Source organism: Pelophylax lessonae, assembly GCF_965119305.1.
Source record: "Pelophylax lessonae genome assembly, chromosome: 13".
In the NCBI taxonomy this organism is placed as follows: Eukaryota; Metazoa; Chordata; class Amphibia; order Anura; family Ranidae; genus Pelophylax; species Pelophylax lessonae.
Window position 1 is genome coordinate 50,029,944 of NC_138780.1, and position 16,985 is coordinate 50,046,928.

At 46.6% G+C, this 16,985-nt stretch overlaps 1 protein-coding gene across 4 annotated transcripts in view; it reads left to right on the top strand.

Moving 5' to 3' along the window:
- The window catches only part of FUT8 (fucosyltransferase 8), a 326,750-nt gene that overhangs the window by 224,755 nt on the left and 85,010 nt on the right, over positions 1-16,985 (top strand). For all 4 annotated transcript variants that reach the window (XM_082242939.1, XM_082242938.1, XM_082242941.1 and 1 more), the window contains 2 exons: positions 14,722-14,836; positions 16,488-16,725. In XM_082242939.1, the coding sequence (XP_082099065.1) occupies positions 14,722-14,836; positions 16,488-16,725 (353 nt within the window). The remainder of the gene's footprint in view (positions 1-14,721; positions 14,837-16,487; positions 16,726-16,985) is intronic.

The following is a 16,985-nucleotide window of genomic DNA, read 5'->3' on the forward strand; positions in this document are numbered from 1 at the left end:
AAACCCATCATTGGACCACTATGGTATAGAAATTGCATCTGGTATTTTTCCTGACTGGGAACACAAAAATGAAAGGAGAATTCTTGGCAAAAGTTATTTATTTATTTTTTTTAGTATCTGTTAGGCTCCATGTACACGGGACGCTGGAAATGGACGTTTAGGAGCAGTTGGGCGTTTTTTTCAGAAGTCCCTGAACGCAGCTCCATGTTATCTTATCTGTCCATGTACACATGGTAGTTTACAGTCATTTGCAGGCAGTTGCGTTCAGGGACTTTTTTTAGAACGCAATTATATTGCGTTCGAACGTGTGTTTCCCGACGTTTCAAACGCAGAAACGCGGCCGAACGTGACTAAACGTGACTGAACGTGATGAACCTACGTTCAGCCACGTTATACGTTTTTTTTCTTCCATTCAAAATCAATGGTTCCCTATGGGAGCCTATTGATTTGAATGGAAGTCGCACCGCAAGTCGGATCCGACTTGCGGCGCGACCTGCACTGTGAGAATCTTGAGGGGGAACTCCACGCCAAAAATGGGAAAAAAAACTGCGTGGGGTTCCCCCCCAGGTTCCAAACCAGGCCCTTCGGGTCCGGCATGGAATTTGAGGGTAGCCCCACGCCGAAAAAACGGCGTGGGGTCCCCCCCAAAATCCATACCAGACCCTTATCCGAGCATGCAGCCCGGCAGGCCAGGAAAGGGGAGGGGACGAGCGAGCGGCCCCACCCCCCCTGGACCACACCAGGCCACATGCCCTCAACATGGGGGGGTGTTGGTGCTTTGGGGCAGGGGGAGCTCTGCACCCCCCACCTCAAAGCACCCTGCCCCCATGTTGATGAGGACAAGGGCCTCATCCCCACAACCCTGGCCGGTGGTTGTGGGGGTCTGCGGGCAGGGGGCTGATCGGAATCTGGAAGCCCCCTTTAACAAGGGGGCCCCCCAGATCCCGGACCCCCTCCCTGTGTGAATGGGTATTGGGGTACACTGTACCCCTACCCATTCACCCCATAAAAGATAGTGTATGTAAATAATGACAGGAGACGTTTTGGAAAGTTTATTAAAAATCTTCATCCGGCTCTTCGGGGTCTTCTCCTCTCCGGGGGTCTTCTGCTCTTTTGCTGTCCGCCCTTCTGCTATCCTCTCTTCTTGTCTTCTCCTCTCCGGGGGTCTTCTGCTGTCTTCTCTCCGTGGGGTCTTCTGCTCTTTTGCTGTCCGCCCTTCTGATGTCCTCTCTTCTTGTCTTCTCCTCTCCGGTCTTCTGCTCTTGTGCTGTCGGCTGTCGGCTCTCCTTCTTCCTCCGGTCCTCCTCCGACGACGTCTCCAGCGATTATGCCGGCCTCTGGTCTCTGCAGCTTATTATATAGCCATTAGGGGCGTGGCCGCCAGATGACGTCATCGGGAGACCACGCCCCTTGTGTCACATGTGACGTCACATGTGACACAAGGGGCGTGGTCTCCCGATGACGTCATCTGGCGGCCACGCCCCTAATGGCTATATAATAAGCTGCAGAGACCAGAGGCCGGCATAATCGCTGGAGACGTCGTCGGAGGAGGACCGGAGGAAGAAGGAGAGCCGACAGCCGACAGCACAAGAACAGAAGACCGGAGAGGAGAAGACAAGAAGAGAGGACATCAGAAGGGCGGACAGCAAAAGAGCAGGAGACCCCACGGAGAGAAGACAGCAGAAGACCCCCGGAGAGGAGAGGACAGCAGAAGGGCGGACAGCAAAAGAGCAGAAGACCCCACGGAGAGAAGACAGCAGAAGACCCCCGGAGAGGAGAAGACAAGAAGAGAGGATAGCAGAAGGGCGGACAGCAAAAGAGCAGAAGACCCCCGGAGAGGAGAAGACCCCGAAGAGCCGGATGAAGATTTTTAATAAACTTTCCAAAACGTCTCCTGTCATTATTTACATACACTATCTTTTATGGGGTGAATGGGTAGGGGTACAGTGTACCCCAATACCCATTCACACAGGGAGGGGGTCCGGGATCTGGGGGGCCCCCTTGTTAAAGGGGGCTTCCAGATTCCGATCAGCCCCCTGCCCGCAGACCCCCACAACCACCGGCCAGGGTTGTGGGGATGAGGCCCTTGTCCTCATCAACATGGGGGCAGGGTGCTTTGAGGTGGGGGGTGCAGAGCTCCCCCTGCCCCAAAGCACCAACACCCCCCCATGTTGAGGGCATGTGGCCTGGTGTGGTCCAGGGGGGGTGGGGCCGCTCGCTCGTCCCCTCCCCTTTCCTGGCCTGCCGGGCTGCATGCTCGGATAAGGGTCTGGTATGGATTTTGGGGGGGACCCCACGCCGTTTTTTCGGCGTGGGGCTACCCTCAAATTCCATGCCGGACCCGAAGGGCCTGGTTTGGAACCTGGGGGGGAACCCCACGCAATTTTTTTCCCATTTTTGGGTGGAGTTCCCCCTCAAGATTCTCACAGTGCAGGTCGCGCCGCAAGTCGGATCATCCTGATCTGACTTGCGGTGCGCCTTCCATTCAAATCAATAGGCTCCCATAGGGAACCATTGATTTTGAATGGAGGCAGAAAAACGCTGCTAAAAGCAACGTGGCCAAACGTGCAATAACGCAAATGGAAAAAGCTACTGAAAGCACGTTTAACAGCTGCTTTTTCCCGGCGTCAGAAATAGCTTTGCAGGACGTTTTTTCTAACGTCCCGTGTACATGGAGCCTAAGGCCCCTTTCACACTTGTGCACAATTTTACTGCAATTTTGTTGCCGCGATTTGGACTGGTCTTGAAGCAATGCCTATGTCTTTGAACCTCAAAATGCATTAAAATCTGCCAAAAGTAGTGCAGGGACTACTTTGAAGTCGTTGTGACTTGAAGTTGTACAGATATGAATGGAAATCATGGAGAACGACTTGTCATGCAACTTTGCAGTCCCAAATCACAGGACAAGTCGCACAAGTGTGAAGGGGCCTTAAGGTGCTTTTTTTAGCTTGTCAGAATGTGCTCTTGTTTCCACCTACACTGCTTTCTGTCAGTAAGAAAGTCACACTTGTATTTTGAATTCAAGGCTTTACTCCTCTGCATATCTGTTTTGTGAGACCAGTGTCTACTGTGCCCTCCAGATCAGCGGCTACCAGTCTTGTAACTTCCCTGCAGTAGCCTCTTTTCAGCTAGCAGTGATGTAGTTACATCACGTTTTGCTGCAGTGGGTGAGACTAGAAGGCCCAGGCTCCCGGTCTGAACTGCCCATTATAACTACGTCATTTGACTGACATGAGTATGGGCCATTCATGTATTCTAGATAGAGCCGTTCACTCAGCCCGAACACCCTCCACTTCCTTGCATTATCTTCAGGGATGTGACATCCAACGATAGAGAAAGTTGTCCTCCCTGTACACAGAAACCACTTCATTTCTGAGTGAGAGGAAGACGTCCGTGGGACAGAAAAGCTAGACTTCTATCACAAGTAATTATATATCCCACCATACCAGGTTTTTAATCAAGCCTGGGGAGAGAGATCTGAAAATGCTAAGTTGTAAGGATCCTGGCATTATACTTCAAAGCCTAACTCCATGTTTAACCGCATTAATACTGGGCACTTTTACCCCTTTTACTACCCAAGCCAATTTTCAGCTATCTTTTGGTGGTATTCAATCGCCACTGGGTTTTTTATTTTTTGCTAAAAAAACGAAAAAAGTTTTTTTTTTATTAGTTTCTGGTAGAAAAGTTTGTTTAAAAAAAAAAAAAAGTACTTTCTCTTTCATTAATTGACGGTCACAGCTCTTCATCTTCATGACCGTGGGTTATACTGCCGCCTACAGTAGTAGGACACTAGGCAGAGAAAAAAGCTTGAGCACGCCAATGGGGCAGTCCCTGGTGGTATACTCCCACTTCCTGCTATAGGTATTCAGTTTTTTTTCTGCCTAGTCAGGAGTAAGGACCTAGTTCCTTGCTGGGGTCTCTGGTCCTGGCAATTTTTTCTTTTTCAATTGAATTTTTTTCCTCCTTTTTTATTTTGTTCCTGTGTGAATTTACAATCCAGTGCCGGACTGGGCGAGGCACTGGATCATTTAGAGCCTTAGGGTCTGCCCAGTCTGGCCAGCGAGCGTGTGAAGACTGCAGCTCCGCGCTAGGTCGGCCGCAACATAGCCCCACTGGACGGGGGCTGGCTTGCGAGTTAAACGTCTCGCGAGGGCGCATAGGAACTGGCTTTGGCCTGAGTCACAGCGTTTCCTGCTGGCCGACAGCACCCACATTATGATGGAGCGGTGCCCACCCTGTTACTGGTGTGGTAAGTAGCTGTGCCCCCTTTATCCCTGGAGGGTTTTTGGGCTCACCTCCCTCCAAGTTTGCATCCCCCCCAGCTCGGCGGTCTATTGCGGCCTGTGCCCCCCATCTGCCTACACACACCCCCTCTCCCCCTCTGGGGAGGGCATACTTTTTGAGGTTGAATGGGGTGCTGTACTGGGGGTGGGGGTCGCCAGCGACCAAACATATGCTCCTCTGGTGAGGGATGGGGCTGGTGGGGCGCCTGCCAGGGCCTCCCTTCCTGTTGGGATCTTTTTTTCTGGCCCTGGGAGCCACGTGGCTGCCATTTTTTTGTAGCCTTGTATGCTACATATCGGCTGCCATGTTTATGTAGCTTCGGCGGCTATTTTTCTATGGTTTCCCAGTGCAAATAGGAGTAGCCATGTTTTTGGAGTTTAGATGGGCGGTGATTCAGCAGTGGGAAGCCCTTCCTCGTCCTCTAGTGGTTATACAGGGTTATTCCTCTTCCTGATCGCTGCATGGTGCGGGCTGTGTGCTGACCGGTGGTGATGAGTGCCTTGTAAAGGAGCCTTGTCACAGACGAGGGCCCTCTTTCTCAGCACATAGAAAATTATTTTGTGCTTCTGGGACAGAGAATAAGGGAAATCATCCTTGGTTTGGAGCTAGCTTCTCTGGACCTACAGACACAGACCCCTTCAGCATGAAGGTCTGCCCTCACCCATTCCATTATTGGGGTGGGGGGAGACATCTTCGCTGGTTTCCGGCCTCGTAGACCTCCTTCATGAGCGTCAAGGGGATCCACAAAATTATTCTTTTGGGGGTTCCCAGAAAGGGGAACAAAGCTTGTCCTTTTAAGGTTTTTCCTGAGTCTCCTTGTGCAAATTTAATTCCTGCAAAGGTTCAGGTGATGTCTGAACTGCCTAAGGTCCCCGACTATCCCTGTCCAGGGAACTGATTTACCTAGGTGTGATTCTAATTCTGACCAGGGTGTTCCTTCCTCTGAACAAACTTCAGGAACCATAGGTCGTTATTCACCGGCTGCTGTCACACAGATATTTCTCTCTCCCATTTTGCATACAGGTTCTGAGTCTGATGGTATCCACCTTCAAGACAGTTCTGTTTGCACAGTCCCATATGCAGCTCCTTTAGCAGGTTCGGCTACACAGAAGGATACGCCGCTGGCATCCAAGGGCCACGGTAAGGCCAGTATCATCCTCTGTTCAGACTTCTTCTGCAATTCCTGTGAGGAATCAAGGGGGGAGGATCCACCAATCAGTCTAGTGGCCATAAACGTCCCTTGGGGGCTTCCTCTCAGAGAAGACCAGTTGTCCCGAGGACTGATCTACCATCCTGCTTTACAGTCGCTGGTTTTAATGATTTAGCTATTGAAAGCCATGTACTGGGGGATAGAGGTCTGTCTGGATCAGTCATCCCTACTATGGTGAAGGCGAGGAAGTGTCTTCCAGCAAGATATACCATTGTACGTGGAAAGCGTACATTTCTTGGTGTGTCGATTGGTACCCATCCTTGATCCTTTTCTGTGGTTCGAATCATAACCTTTCTTCAACAGGGCGTTGATCATAAGTTGGCCTTGAGTACCATTAAGGGCCAGGTGTCTGACCTAGCAATCATCTTTCAGCGACCCCTATCTATACACTCTTTAGTTTGTACCTTCATTAGGGGGTTTGATATATGGCTCCACCTGTACAGTCTCTTTTGCCACAATGGGATTTAAATTTAGTACTTTCGGGTTTTCCAGAAACCTCAATTTGAGAATCTTCGGGAAATTCCCTTGCCTATGTTATCCCATAAGGTGACATTCTTGGTGGCTATTACCTCGGCCCCCAGGGTATCTAAATTGGCAGCATTATCCTGTCGCAGTCCCTATTTAGTGGTCCCTAGGGACAGAGTGCTTCTTCGTCCCTGTTTATCATTCTTGCCCAAAGTTGTCTCTGACTTCCATTTGAGTGAGGACATTGTGTTGCCTTCCTTGTCCCAAGCCGGCTCATCCCAAGGAATTTGCTTTGCATACCTTGGATGTGGTTCGTGCGAATCAGGTGTATCTGACAGCTACTGGGTCCTTTTCAGAGGTCAGATTCGCTTTTTCTAGTTACGGACAGACCAAGAAAAGGGCTACCATCTCCAGATGGATCAGTCAGACGGTGACTCAGACCTAATCCATCAAAGGTCAGGTTTCACCTTTCCCTTTCACGGCGCATTCTACTCGGGCGCTGAGTGCTTCTTGGGCCTTCCATCATCAGGCATTAATATCGCAAGTTTGCAAGGCGGCCACTTGGTCGTCGATGCATACCTTTACAAAATTCTAAAAGGTAGATACATTGGCATCTGCGGATACTTCTTTTGGCCGCAATTTTTTGCAGACTGCTGTTTAAGAGGGGCCGTTCCCTCTTCAATGGTGCTTTTCTTTAAATTTTTATTTTTCAGACTGGGCTCCTTTGTCCTGGTTAAGGGTTCTCATGTTTAGCCTTGGGTTATTTTCCCCACCCTCATTTTCCTTTTTAGCACTGCTTTTGGAAGTCCCAGTAGTTATAATTTATGGAGCGCTGTGTCCGTCGATGAAAGAAACAAAAAATGGGATTTCCCTTTCGTTCATTGACGAACACAGCTCCATATCATCTTTGACCCTTGGGTTATGCTGCTCTCCTTAGGAGTAGGACTAGGCAGAAACAAATTTGACTACGCCCCTAGGGCAGTCCTAGGGGGTATACTTCCTACTTCCTGCTATAGGACTTCAGTTTTTTCTGCCTAGTCAGGAGTAAAGACCTGGTTCCTTGCTGGGATCTCTGGTCCTGGCATTTTTTCCTTTTTAAATAGATTTTTTTTCTTTTAATTTTTTTTCTGTTCCTTTGAGAACTACAACCAACTGCCGGACTGAGCGACACACTGGATATCCTAGATACGCTCTTCCCAGTCTGGTCAGCGAGCGTGACCCAACTTTAGCTTTGCGCCATTTGGCCGCGACATAGCTCCACTGGACGGGGGGCTGGACGGCGAGTGAAACACCTCGCAAGACGCATAGCCCTCGTCATGACACTGGTCACAGTGGACTGGCCAGAGTGTTGCCCGCTGGGTTCCCAAGTGTGGTGAATAGTGTTCCAACGGGTTAGTGGGTCCCCTCTGGGTCCTTCCTTCCCACTTGGTTCCCCCCCCTCACTAGCGGGGTTCCCCTGCCCATGTTACCCTCACCTACCCCCCCCCCCCTTAGTCCCCCCTCCCCATGGGGTCATGTGGTGTTGGGCTTGGGGGGAGGGGGGGAGTGAGCGTGCTGCTGGCGGCTCACAATACAATTTTTATATGGCAATGCCAGGGGTGGGGGTCCCGGTTAGGGCCCCCCTAGCGCAATGCAAGTACTTGGAGGGCCGTTGGGGTCCTGGTTGCTGCACCACCATTTTTCTGTGGATGGCTGTTCTACAGCTTTAGCGGCCATGTTTTCTGAGTTTCCATTGAAATCAATGCAGCGGCCATTTTCTTGTAGCCTGTGGAGCGGTGCTGAGACGGTGGGATAGTGATGGCACTTCTTCCTTCTCTCTGATCGCCGCATGGCAAGCAGTTTGGTGCTCTGCATTCTTCCCTAAGTAGATGGTGGTGAGTCCCTGCGGGTGTACAGCTCCCTTCTTTTCTTTCTTTCTTTCTTTCCCCGCTGGTGCGCTGAGACTTTTTATTGCAATTTTTTTCAGATATTGCGGATGGTTAAATATGGAGGCCCTGGAGCATGTGTCACCACTTGACCCACTCTTGGAAACTGCTGTCCCTCTGGCTCTCAGTCTTTCCTGGCAGCCATGATGGCATTCCTGCAGTCACTAGTGTCTAAAGTTGATATGGCCTTTCAAAAGTGGCCAAGCAAGAAGCGCCCCCCCTCGCCTTCACCTGTCTCTTCTGCCTCCTCAGATTCTGAAGTGGCTTTGTTTGCCGCAGACGCGAGTCAACCCACTGGGTCTGCGTCCACGCACCCTGAGTGCTCTGGCAGTAAGGATGAATTCTCTTCCATTATAGCCGCGCATGAAAAGGCACTTGTGGAGGCACTGATTGTATCAGTGCGCGAAACTTTAAAATTGGAGGACACAGCTAATGCTGCGTCGGTGCAATTTGGTACCCGCAGACTATCCAAGGTGACTAGGTGTTCCCCTTTCTAACCTATTTAGACGAGATTGTCGCAAGTCAGTGGGGATCCCCAAAACGCATGGTTGGGATACCTAAGCGTTTTCGCTAGGAGGTATCCCTTTGAAGAGTACCTTTTAAAGAAACTGGCAGTTCCACCAGTGGTGGATTCTCAGGTTTCCAGATTGAATAAAGCCACACTTCTTCCGGTGGAGGATTCCCCCCATCTTTAAAGACCCTGTGGACAACAGAGCTGAGGCTCTGGTCCGATACCTTTACACCGTGGCATGTTAAATTTTGAGGCTGGTGTTTGCCATCATCTTAGTCTCCCAGACCTTAACATAATGGGCTAAGCTTCTGCGCCAGGATTTGAAAGGGGGTCAACATACTCCTGAGCTGGCAGAGCTGGTGGATCAGTTGATACAGATGTTGCAGTATATCTGTGATGCCTCTCTGGATACAGCCCCTTTAGCCTGCAGAGTGTCTGTGCATTATTAATTTGTGGCGTTTTTGGTACCCTTTGGTATCGGGTGTTCACAAAAGTGTTGGCCCTGGTGTTCTCAATCAATTTCTCTTGAATCCCCTGTAATGTAGTTAACATGCTGGTAAGAGAATGAATAAAAAACTGGATGATATCTGTTTAGGTAAAAGGGACTTTCAGAATTGGGGCTATATTTAGAATTATTATAAGCAAACTGCTGTAGAAGGATCAGTCCTGCTCCAAGGTTTAATTGGTTCTCCTGGTCTGACCATTAGACTGATGATGAAAAGCAGAGAATAGAATAACTGTTGCACCTAAAGCTGAGCAAAAAACGTTTCCAAAATTTTGATGTAAACTGTACTCTTCTGTCAGATATGACATCATTAGGAATTCCATGTAATTTAAATACTTCTTGAACCATTAACTCTACAGTTTGTTCAGAATAAGGTACCACCTTAACCTGTATTTAATTGGCCATCTTAGTGAGATGGTCGATGACGACCAAGATAGTGGTCATTTCTTTTGAGGGAGGAGTCCATAGAAATTGACCCCCATAGTCTTTATGGAACAGGGAGTGTCAGGAGGAACCGCAAAGGAGCTTGGGGAAATCTTATTGCGTACACAGAAACAAGGCCACATAGCGTTTGACATCTTTCTTATAGCATGATCACCAAAAGGAGCATGATAAAAAGTCTTAGAAACCCCAAAATGCCCCACAAGTTTTGACTCCTGATTCAACCTGAGGGCTTCAACCCGAGCAGATTCAGGTACATGGAGAAAATGTGCATGGGTCCAAAAGCCATTCTTTGAACTCAATGTTCATATCCATAGGAGAATGATTGAGAAGTGGGTTCTTTTCATACCCCTCTTTGAGGAGACTCAAGAATGTCTTGAAATTCGTGGCACCTAGGAAGTTCTTTTGAGGCGGGATTGTACATTCTGAGTTGCCTTCCTGGAGAGGTTCAGTCAACATCCTCAGTAAGACATCAGCCTTACTACTCCTTGACCCAGGTCGATACGAGATAATAAAATTGAACCTTGAAAGAACAGTGACCAATGTGCTTGTCTGTAAGACCTCTTCTTGGCAGAACTAATGAATTCTAGATTTTATAATCGTTAAGAACAGTTACTGGGCGCTGATCCCCTTTTGGCACATGCCTTCCTTAACTGCCAGCAACTCTTTATTCCCAAAGTCGAAATTCTGCATCTTTTCACCTTTTTGCTGAGAAAGGATAGCTCCCACGGCAGAGTCAGAGGCATCCACTTCCACTATAAAAGGAATTTCCGGATCAAAAATGTACCACTATTGGTGCAGAAGTGAAATAAGTATTTAGCTTAAAAAAGCAGTCTGTGCCTCAGGTGACCACACAAAGGGCATCCCTTTCCTTGTCAGCTGTGTAATTGGTGCTATCACCTTAAAGAAGTTTCTGATGAATTTGCTGTAGAGGTTGGAAAATCCAACAAATCATATTTCTTTAATATTTCTAGGTGCAGGCAAATTTACCACTGCTTTGATCTTCTCAGAATCCATGCTCACTCCTTTAGGAGAAATAATGTCCCAAGAACTGCATCTGGGTTCGTTCAAACTCCCATTTCTCCAATTTAATTTTTAATTCGGTCCTCCCTAACATTCCAAAGACAGTGCAAACATGCTTGCGATGCTCCTCTAGGTTATTAGCAAACATGAGAATATCATCCAGATAAGCAATCACAAACTGGCTCAATAGATCTCAAAAAGCATCACTGAAGAAGTGGTGGAAAGTTGCAGGAGCATTGCAGAGGCCAAAAGGCTTAACTAAGGACTCAAAATGCCCATATATGGTTCTAAAAGTGGTTTTCCATTTGTTTCCTTGACAAAAGCAGATGCAGTTATATTCTAAGTCTAGTTTTGTAAAGACTTTGGCAGAGTGGAGTATTTCCAACATTTTGGCAGAGTGGAGTATTTCCAACATTTCAGAGATTAAAGCAAGTGGATACTGGTTTTTAATAGTGTTTTTATTCAAGTTCCTGTAGTCAATGCATTGATGCAAGGTGGAATCTTTCTTTTCTACAAAGAACAGGGCTGCCCTTGTAGGAAATGTTGAGAGTTTAATGTTGCCCTTCTCTAAATTCTCATCAAGTCACTCACTGAGTCCCTTAAATTCAGGGTCTTATAGATTGAAAAGGCAACCAAATGGCATTTCAGCCCCTGGGAGCAGTTAAATGGGACAATAATATGGAGCGATGAGAAGGTAACTGATCAGCATTCTTCTTATTACAGACATCCTGGAACTCATAATATTGTGGAGGCAGTTTGTCAAATGACTGCGTAGTGAACACCTCCACCTGTGATTCCTTGACTGGTAGAGAACTTGTTCAACAAAGTTCTTGCAGTTTTCCTCGCAATGGGGGATGTAAAATTTATAATCCGTGCTTCCCAGTTGATGGAGGGATTATGGCTGGAAAACCAAGGAATGCCCAGGATGACAGGAAATTTGGGTGACGTAATAGGCTAAAAACCGATGGTCCGACGCTGGTCAGCCTTAAATTGGAGTACCAGAGAAACAATTTCATAGGTAACAGGTCCTGAAGTTGAGGGTGAACCATCCACTGTCCCCATATTGATAGGAGCAGATTTATTTCTCTTTTGTATATTAGTGCTGGGGGCAGATTCTATATCCATAAAGTTCCCCCTAGCCCCACAGTCCAGGATAGCCTGGCAAGGAATTTTAATGCCCTTGGAGATTAGTTTAATTTAATAGGAATGAAAAAAATTATATAGTAGAGAATTCACTTTATTTTTTTCATGAACCAATGGGAAGATAGACTGGATAATGGATTTGTTCTGGCACAGCCATATCAGTTGCAGCAATTGTTCTTTGTTAGGACAATTAACTTCATAATGACCGGAGTCCCCACAATCTAGACATAGGTTCTCAGAACATCTTTTTTTCCTAATGCTGAATTTAAATGGATCTCTTCATAACCTCAACCTGCATATGCTTGGGAGTGTTAGATTCCGGAGAAACTTTGGAATCCTGCTGAACAAATGGATTAGCAGAGAAACTAATGCCACCCTTACTTCGAAACAATCCCATCCTTTCCTCCTTTTCTGTAAGTCTCTGATCAACTCATATGCATAATTGATATAACAATATTCAAATACTATGTATGCCATAAATTTCCCCTTTCTTCCCCTCCCCCCCTCCTAAAAATCCCTCCCTCCCTACCCATGGCTTCCGTCCTCCTGCATTTCTCCAAATTAGTCATACTTAATTATTTATTTCAATATATTTGGTTGATTTTTTAAAATCTATCCATTTTCCCCATTTTTTTTCATATTTATTGGAATCTCCTCCTGCGTATTACATATATATTCCATATTAAAGTTATTTATTTTTTCACACCATTCCTTTACTTTTGGACTGTCCACTACTCTCCACGCCAAAAAAAAGAAAAGAAAAAAAACTTTTGTTGTTTTTATATGCAAATAAAAATAAAGTAAAAAAAAAAAAAACTCGTATGCATAATTGGATGAAGGCCTCAAGATCATTAGGAGTCTCAACTCTGGCATGCTCATCCTTTGCCTGTTCAGGAAGCCCTTGGCGGAACCAGCTCTTTTGCGCTGCAGGATTCCAAAGGACATCTGCGATCCATCTGAATTCAGCTGTTTACTCTGCCGCAGACTATGCAACTTTGCTTCGGCAGGAGCAGAGGTTGGGATAATCAAAAACCTGATGCATTGCATTAAAGTCTGTAGATTATTCAAAGTGGCACTAATCTTGTTCTAAATACAGGGAGGCCCAGGCTAGAGCTTCCCCAGTCAGAAGTTTGAGAATAAACATTACCTTCCTTTTCTCATAAGGAAATGTAGCGGGGTGCATTTGGAAACTACACTGATTAAGGAAACCCTTGTAATGGCAGGGGTCTCCATTAATTTAAGATGGCTGAGGCATGTGTGTGTTAGTATCATCTTGGTCCAGCATTTGTCTCTGCATCTCCCCCTGTTGCCTTTCCACCATACTTTCTAGTTTGGCAACTTTTTCTTGGTAGGTAACACCGAATTCCTGCAGCTCAGAAATTTGCTGCCTAAGAGGAGCCACAATGTTTGCTATAGTGGCCTCCATGCTTGGGCCATACTATTGTGTCACGATCAGGGGTCAGGCTCTAAGACCAGTTGCTATAGCAGTAGCGGGACTACCACTGACCAGCAGGATAGGTACATCGGCAGTCACCAAGTCAGATGACGCGGGCTCACCTGAGGCGCAGAGTCTAAGTACTAACTGGTGTTTACCAGAGCAGCTGATGGTGGAGATAGATTTTGCTGCATGTTAGAACCAGGTTGTTGTCCTCAGAATTGCCCCACCAGTAGGTGAGCAAGCCAGGGTCCAGAAGCTTATGAGCAGGTAAGGATCAAACCAAAGCGTAGTCGGTAAAACAAGCCAAAGGTCAGTAACGAGTAGTTGCAGGTTGGGAAGCGTAGTCAAAGAACATGCCAAGGGTTGATAATGAGTTGTAGCACAATATGGCCCGCAGCAGAGAAGACGAGACTCCGATACTGGCTGAAGAGAGCACAATAATTTGGCAAACAGGAAGTGCAGAGACATGGCTTAAATCAGGAAGTTCATGGGAGAAGCAAAGAGACTAAGGTTCAGCAGAAGTCAAGACACAAGGTGAGGTTGTCCAATGGATCAAACAGGGCGCTGTCCAGCACCTCAGGTAGCTCAGTTAAGAGTCATTGCCAAACACAGAGGTCCTAGGTTCAAGTCCAGGCCCTGACAAGGGGCCACCCTTTGAACCTATTAGGGCTATTCCCTTGAATTTACCTGTATGGTGGCCTTTCTTGGTGTGGTCTCCTCTGCTTGGCAAGTCTGAGTTAGCGTCCTTTATCTTCTAAAGAGTCTTTCCTAGTATTACACAAGAACAAGGTTGCCCTGAGGAGGAAAAAACGTTTTTTTTTCTCCCCAAGGGGTTTTCCTCCTTCCACTTCAAGCACGGCATTACCCTTTCTCCTTAAGTCCTGTTCCAAAACATCCCAAGGAAACTTCTCTCAACTGTCCTGCGTGGTATACGCTTTGAGAGTCTACATCCCAGCTACATCCTCTTTTAGGAGTGTTTATGTTGTGTAGTATAGGTAAATAACTACACTCATCCAGTGCTCTCTAGTGTTGCTGCTAATGACAGTGGTACAGATTACAAGAAAAACATTGATTTACTTACAGTTTGGACCCATGCTTAGGGCTGTTTCACACTGCCAAACTGCATTGCAGTGTACCCAAGGTTTTCATGCAGGTTTCCCGTGGTTTCCTATAAACTTCTATTATGTCCTGTATTTTTGCCGCATTTTCTGAGTACACCAAAGATGTAGCATGCAGGACTTTTGTTGCGATTTTAAAAAAACACGCCAGAAACTTGTGACATAATAGAAGTCTATAAAAACCGTGGGTGATCCACATGAAAACCTTGGGTACGCTGTGCTGGATCCGCACTGCGGCAGTGTGAAAGCCTTGATTATTTCATGCGATATGTACTGGGCAATAGGCTCCTGCTTTTAAAGTTGTGATTTTTAGGTAAATATTTTGCATTGGTTTGACACCATAAAAACAAATGATTAAGGCCCCGTTCACATACAAGCGACGCTACGACCTCGGGCCGCCACGGACTTCATAACATTGAAGTCTATGGCGGTCGCCTCCTGGTCGCCCCAAAGAAGCTCCGGACCCTTTTTCTAAGTCGGAGCAACTTGTGTCGCTCCTATTAGAACGTGTCCGCAGCTTCCCTATGGGAGGCGACCTGTGAGGCGACCAGGTCGCCTCACAGGTCGCCTTAGTGTGAACGAGGACTAATACTTTGCATCTTACAGTATCAACAAATGATACAGTCTAGTCTAAGTCTATAATTTTCCTTTTTTGCAGATCCGTTATGACCGATCTCTACTACCTCAGTCAAACAGATGGCGCAGGAGACTGGCGAGAAAGAGAGGCCAAAGATTTAACAGAACTTGTGCAAAGGAGGATTGCCTATGTCCAGGTAATAATCCAACCTCTGGTTAAATAAGTTCCTTCTGATTTTGGATATGAAGCAGAGTCCATTTTCTCATATCTAAAATTATAAATATTGTTAAACAACTTTAAGGTTTCATCAGTGCCATCTTAATAGCGACAAGGTCCCCTGGGGAAAGTAATGCACTGGACCCCTACCAGGGAGATGGTTAAAAAGGTGGGCGTGCCTAAATCATGCTACATATTGGGTGTGGCTTTTTAGTCTGATTCGAAACAACAAATAAACACATCTAAGGGAATTATCCCAAATTAAATTCACCCCCCTGTACACACTGACCCTGTTTATACACTGATCCTCTTTATACACTGACCCTCTTCTCCCCTGTACACACTTCTCCCTCTCCTTCTTTTTTTTAGCACTATCTCCCTCCCTCTATACACTTACCCCCTTTTATAAATGCCTCTTCCAGCCCAGGGGGGGGGGGCACAGTACAGAGGGCAGGAGGGCACAGCACAGGTTGGGCCATAGGGCACAGAAGGCAAGGAGGGCACAGTACAAGGTGGGCCTGAGGGCACAGCATAAGGCGGATAGAAGGGCACAGCACAAAGGTGGGCAGGAGGGTACAGTATGGGGGTCAGGAGGGCAAAGTACAGGGTGGGCAGGAGGGCACAGTACAGGGGTCACTGCTGTCAGGGCACTAGGCAGAGCTCTGTCTCCCATCCCTGCATTCTATACAGCCTGAACACATGAACACAGGCAGAGTTCCTGCTCCCTACACAGCACACACTGGAGCTGAAATCTGATTCCCTTACAGCTACAATGTGTACAGTGTATAGCTAGCTACTGGTTACATTTCCGACCTGTGAAATTCCATGGTAGGAATGACAACTTAGTTGCAGTAGCTAGCTATACACTGTGCAAATCGTAGCTGTAAGGGAATCAGATGGGGAGGAGGAGCTCCTAGTGTTGTGCTCAAGATATATACCATGCGGGAGAGGAGGTTGCCGGCAAGCTTTAGGGGTGGTGGAGGGCTTGGAAGGAGGGAGCCCACCCCTCCCAAGTACCCCCCTAGAGCCGGGCATTATCTTACTGTTGCTGCTTGTGCTGGAGGGATGTCTACTGCTTCAACCCCCACCGGCTCTCCTCTCTTATTCACCCTCTGTGATTGGAGCACTACACATCCCACCCACATAAGCAGTAGTAACATGCTCTGCCTCAGGGGTTCCTCCTTTAAACCCTGCAAAGTGCTAGAGGAGCGCTGGGAATAGCAGGAGGCCCCCCATGCACCTGGGACCCCTGGGCAATGCCCAGGTTGGCTTGTGTGTTAAGAAAGCCCTGGGCTTCATGCACACCGGGCTTAAAAATTTTTTAGTTCCCTTGGCAGAAGAAAACATATCATATATATATATATATATATATATATATATATATATATATATATATATATATATTGTGTGTGTGTGTATATAATATAAATAATTTTTTTTTTTTTTTAAATGAATATGGGCTATGGGGGAATATGGGAAGATGTTAATTGTGCCTAAGTGTCACTGTGTGGTTTGTAAATCGTTTGCATTCGCATACACTGTAAGTGCATTTTTCTTGGTATTTTCTTTTTAGTTCATGAATGTTTTTTTTAGAGTGCATCTGAAAATGATTTCTCTAATTTTACCTACAGAACCCTAAAGATTGCAGTAAAGCCAAGAAACTAGTATGTAACATCAACAAGGGCTGTGGATATGGTTGCCAATTACACCATGTTGTCTACTGTTTTATGATTGCCTTTGGCACTCAGAGAACTCTAATCCTGGAGTCACAGAGCTGGAGATATGCAACAGGTGGATGGGAAACTGTCTTTAAGCCAGTTAGCAACACATGTACAGATAGATCTGGCACGTCTACAGGGCATTGGTCAGGTAAGTACATTTTCAGTACCTATAAAATTTGAAGATGATGGCATTTTCTGCTTTTGTATTTTATTGAGGTTGTTCTTATCTGCACTTTGCTTAACTATGGCTACAGTAGTTACAGTAGTGTAACCATTTTATTCTGCTTTAAAAATAGTTTTCCTTACTGCTGACTTTAGTGTAGTTTGACTTTAGTTGGTTCTTAGTGATCCTTGACTCTTTAAAAATGCATAAAGTGTTTAATGTTTCTGTTATAGCAATCCTACTTC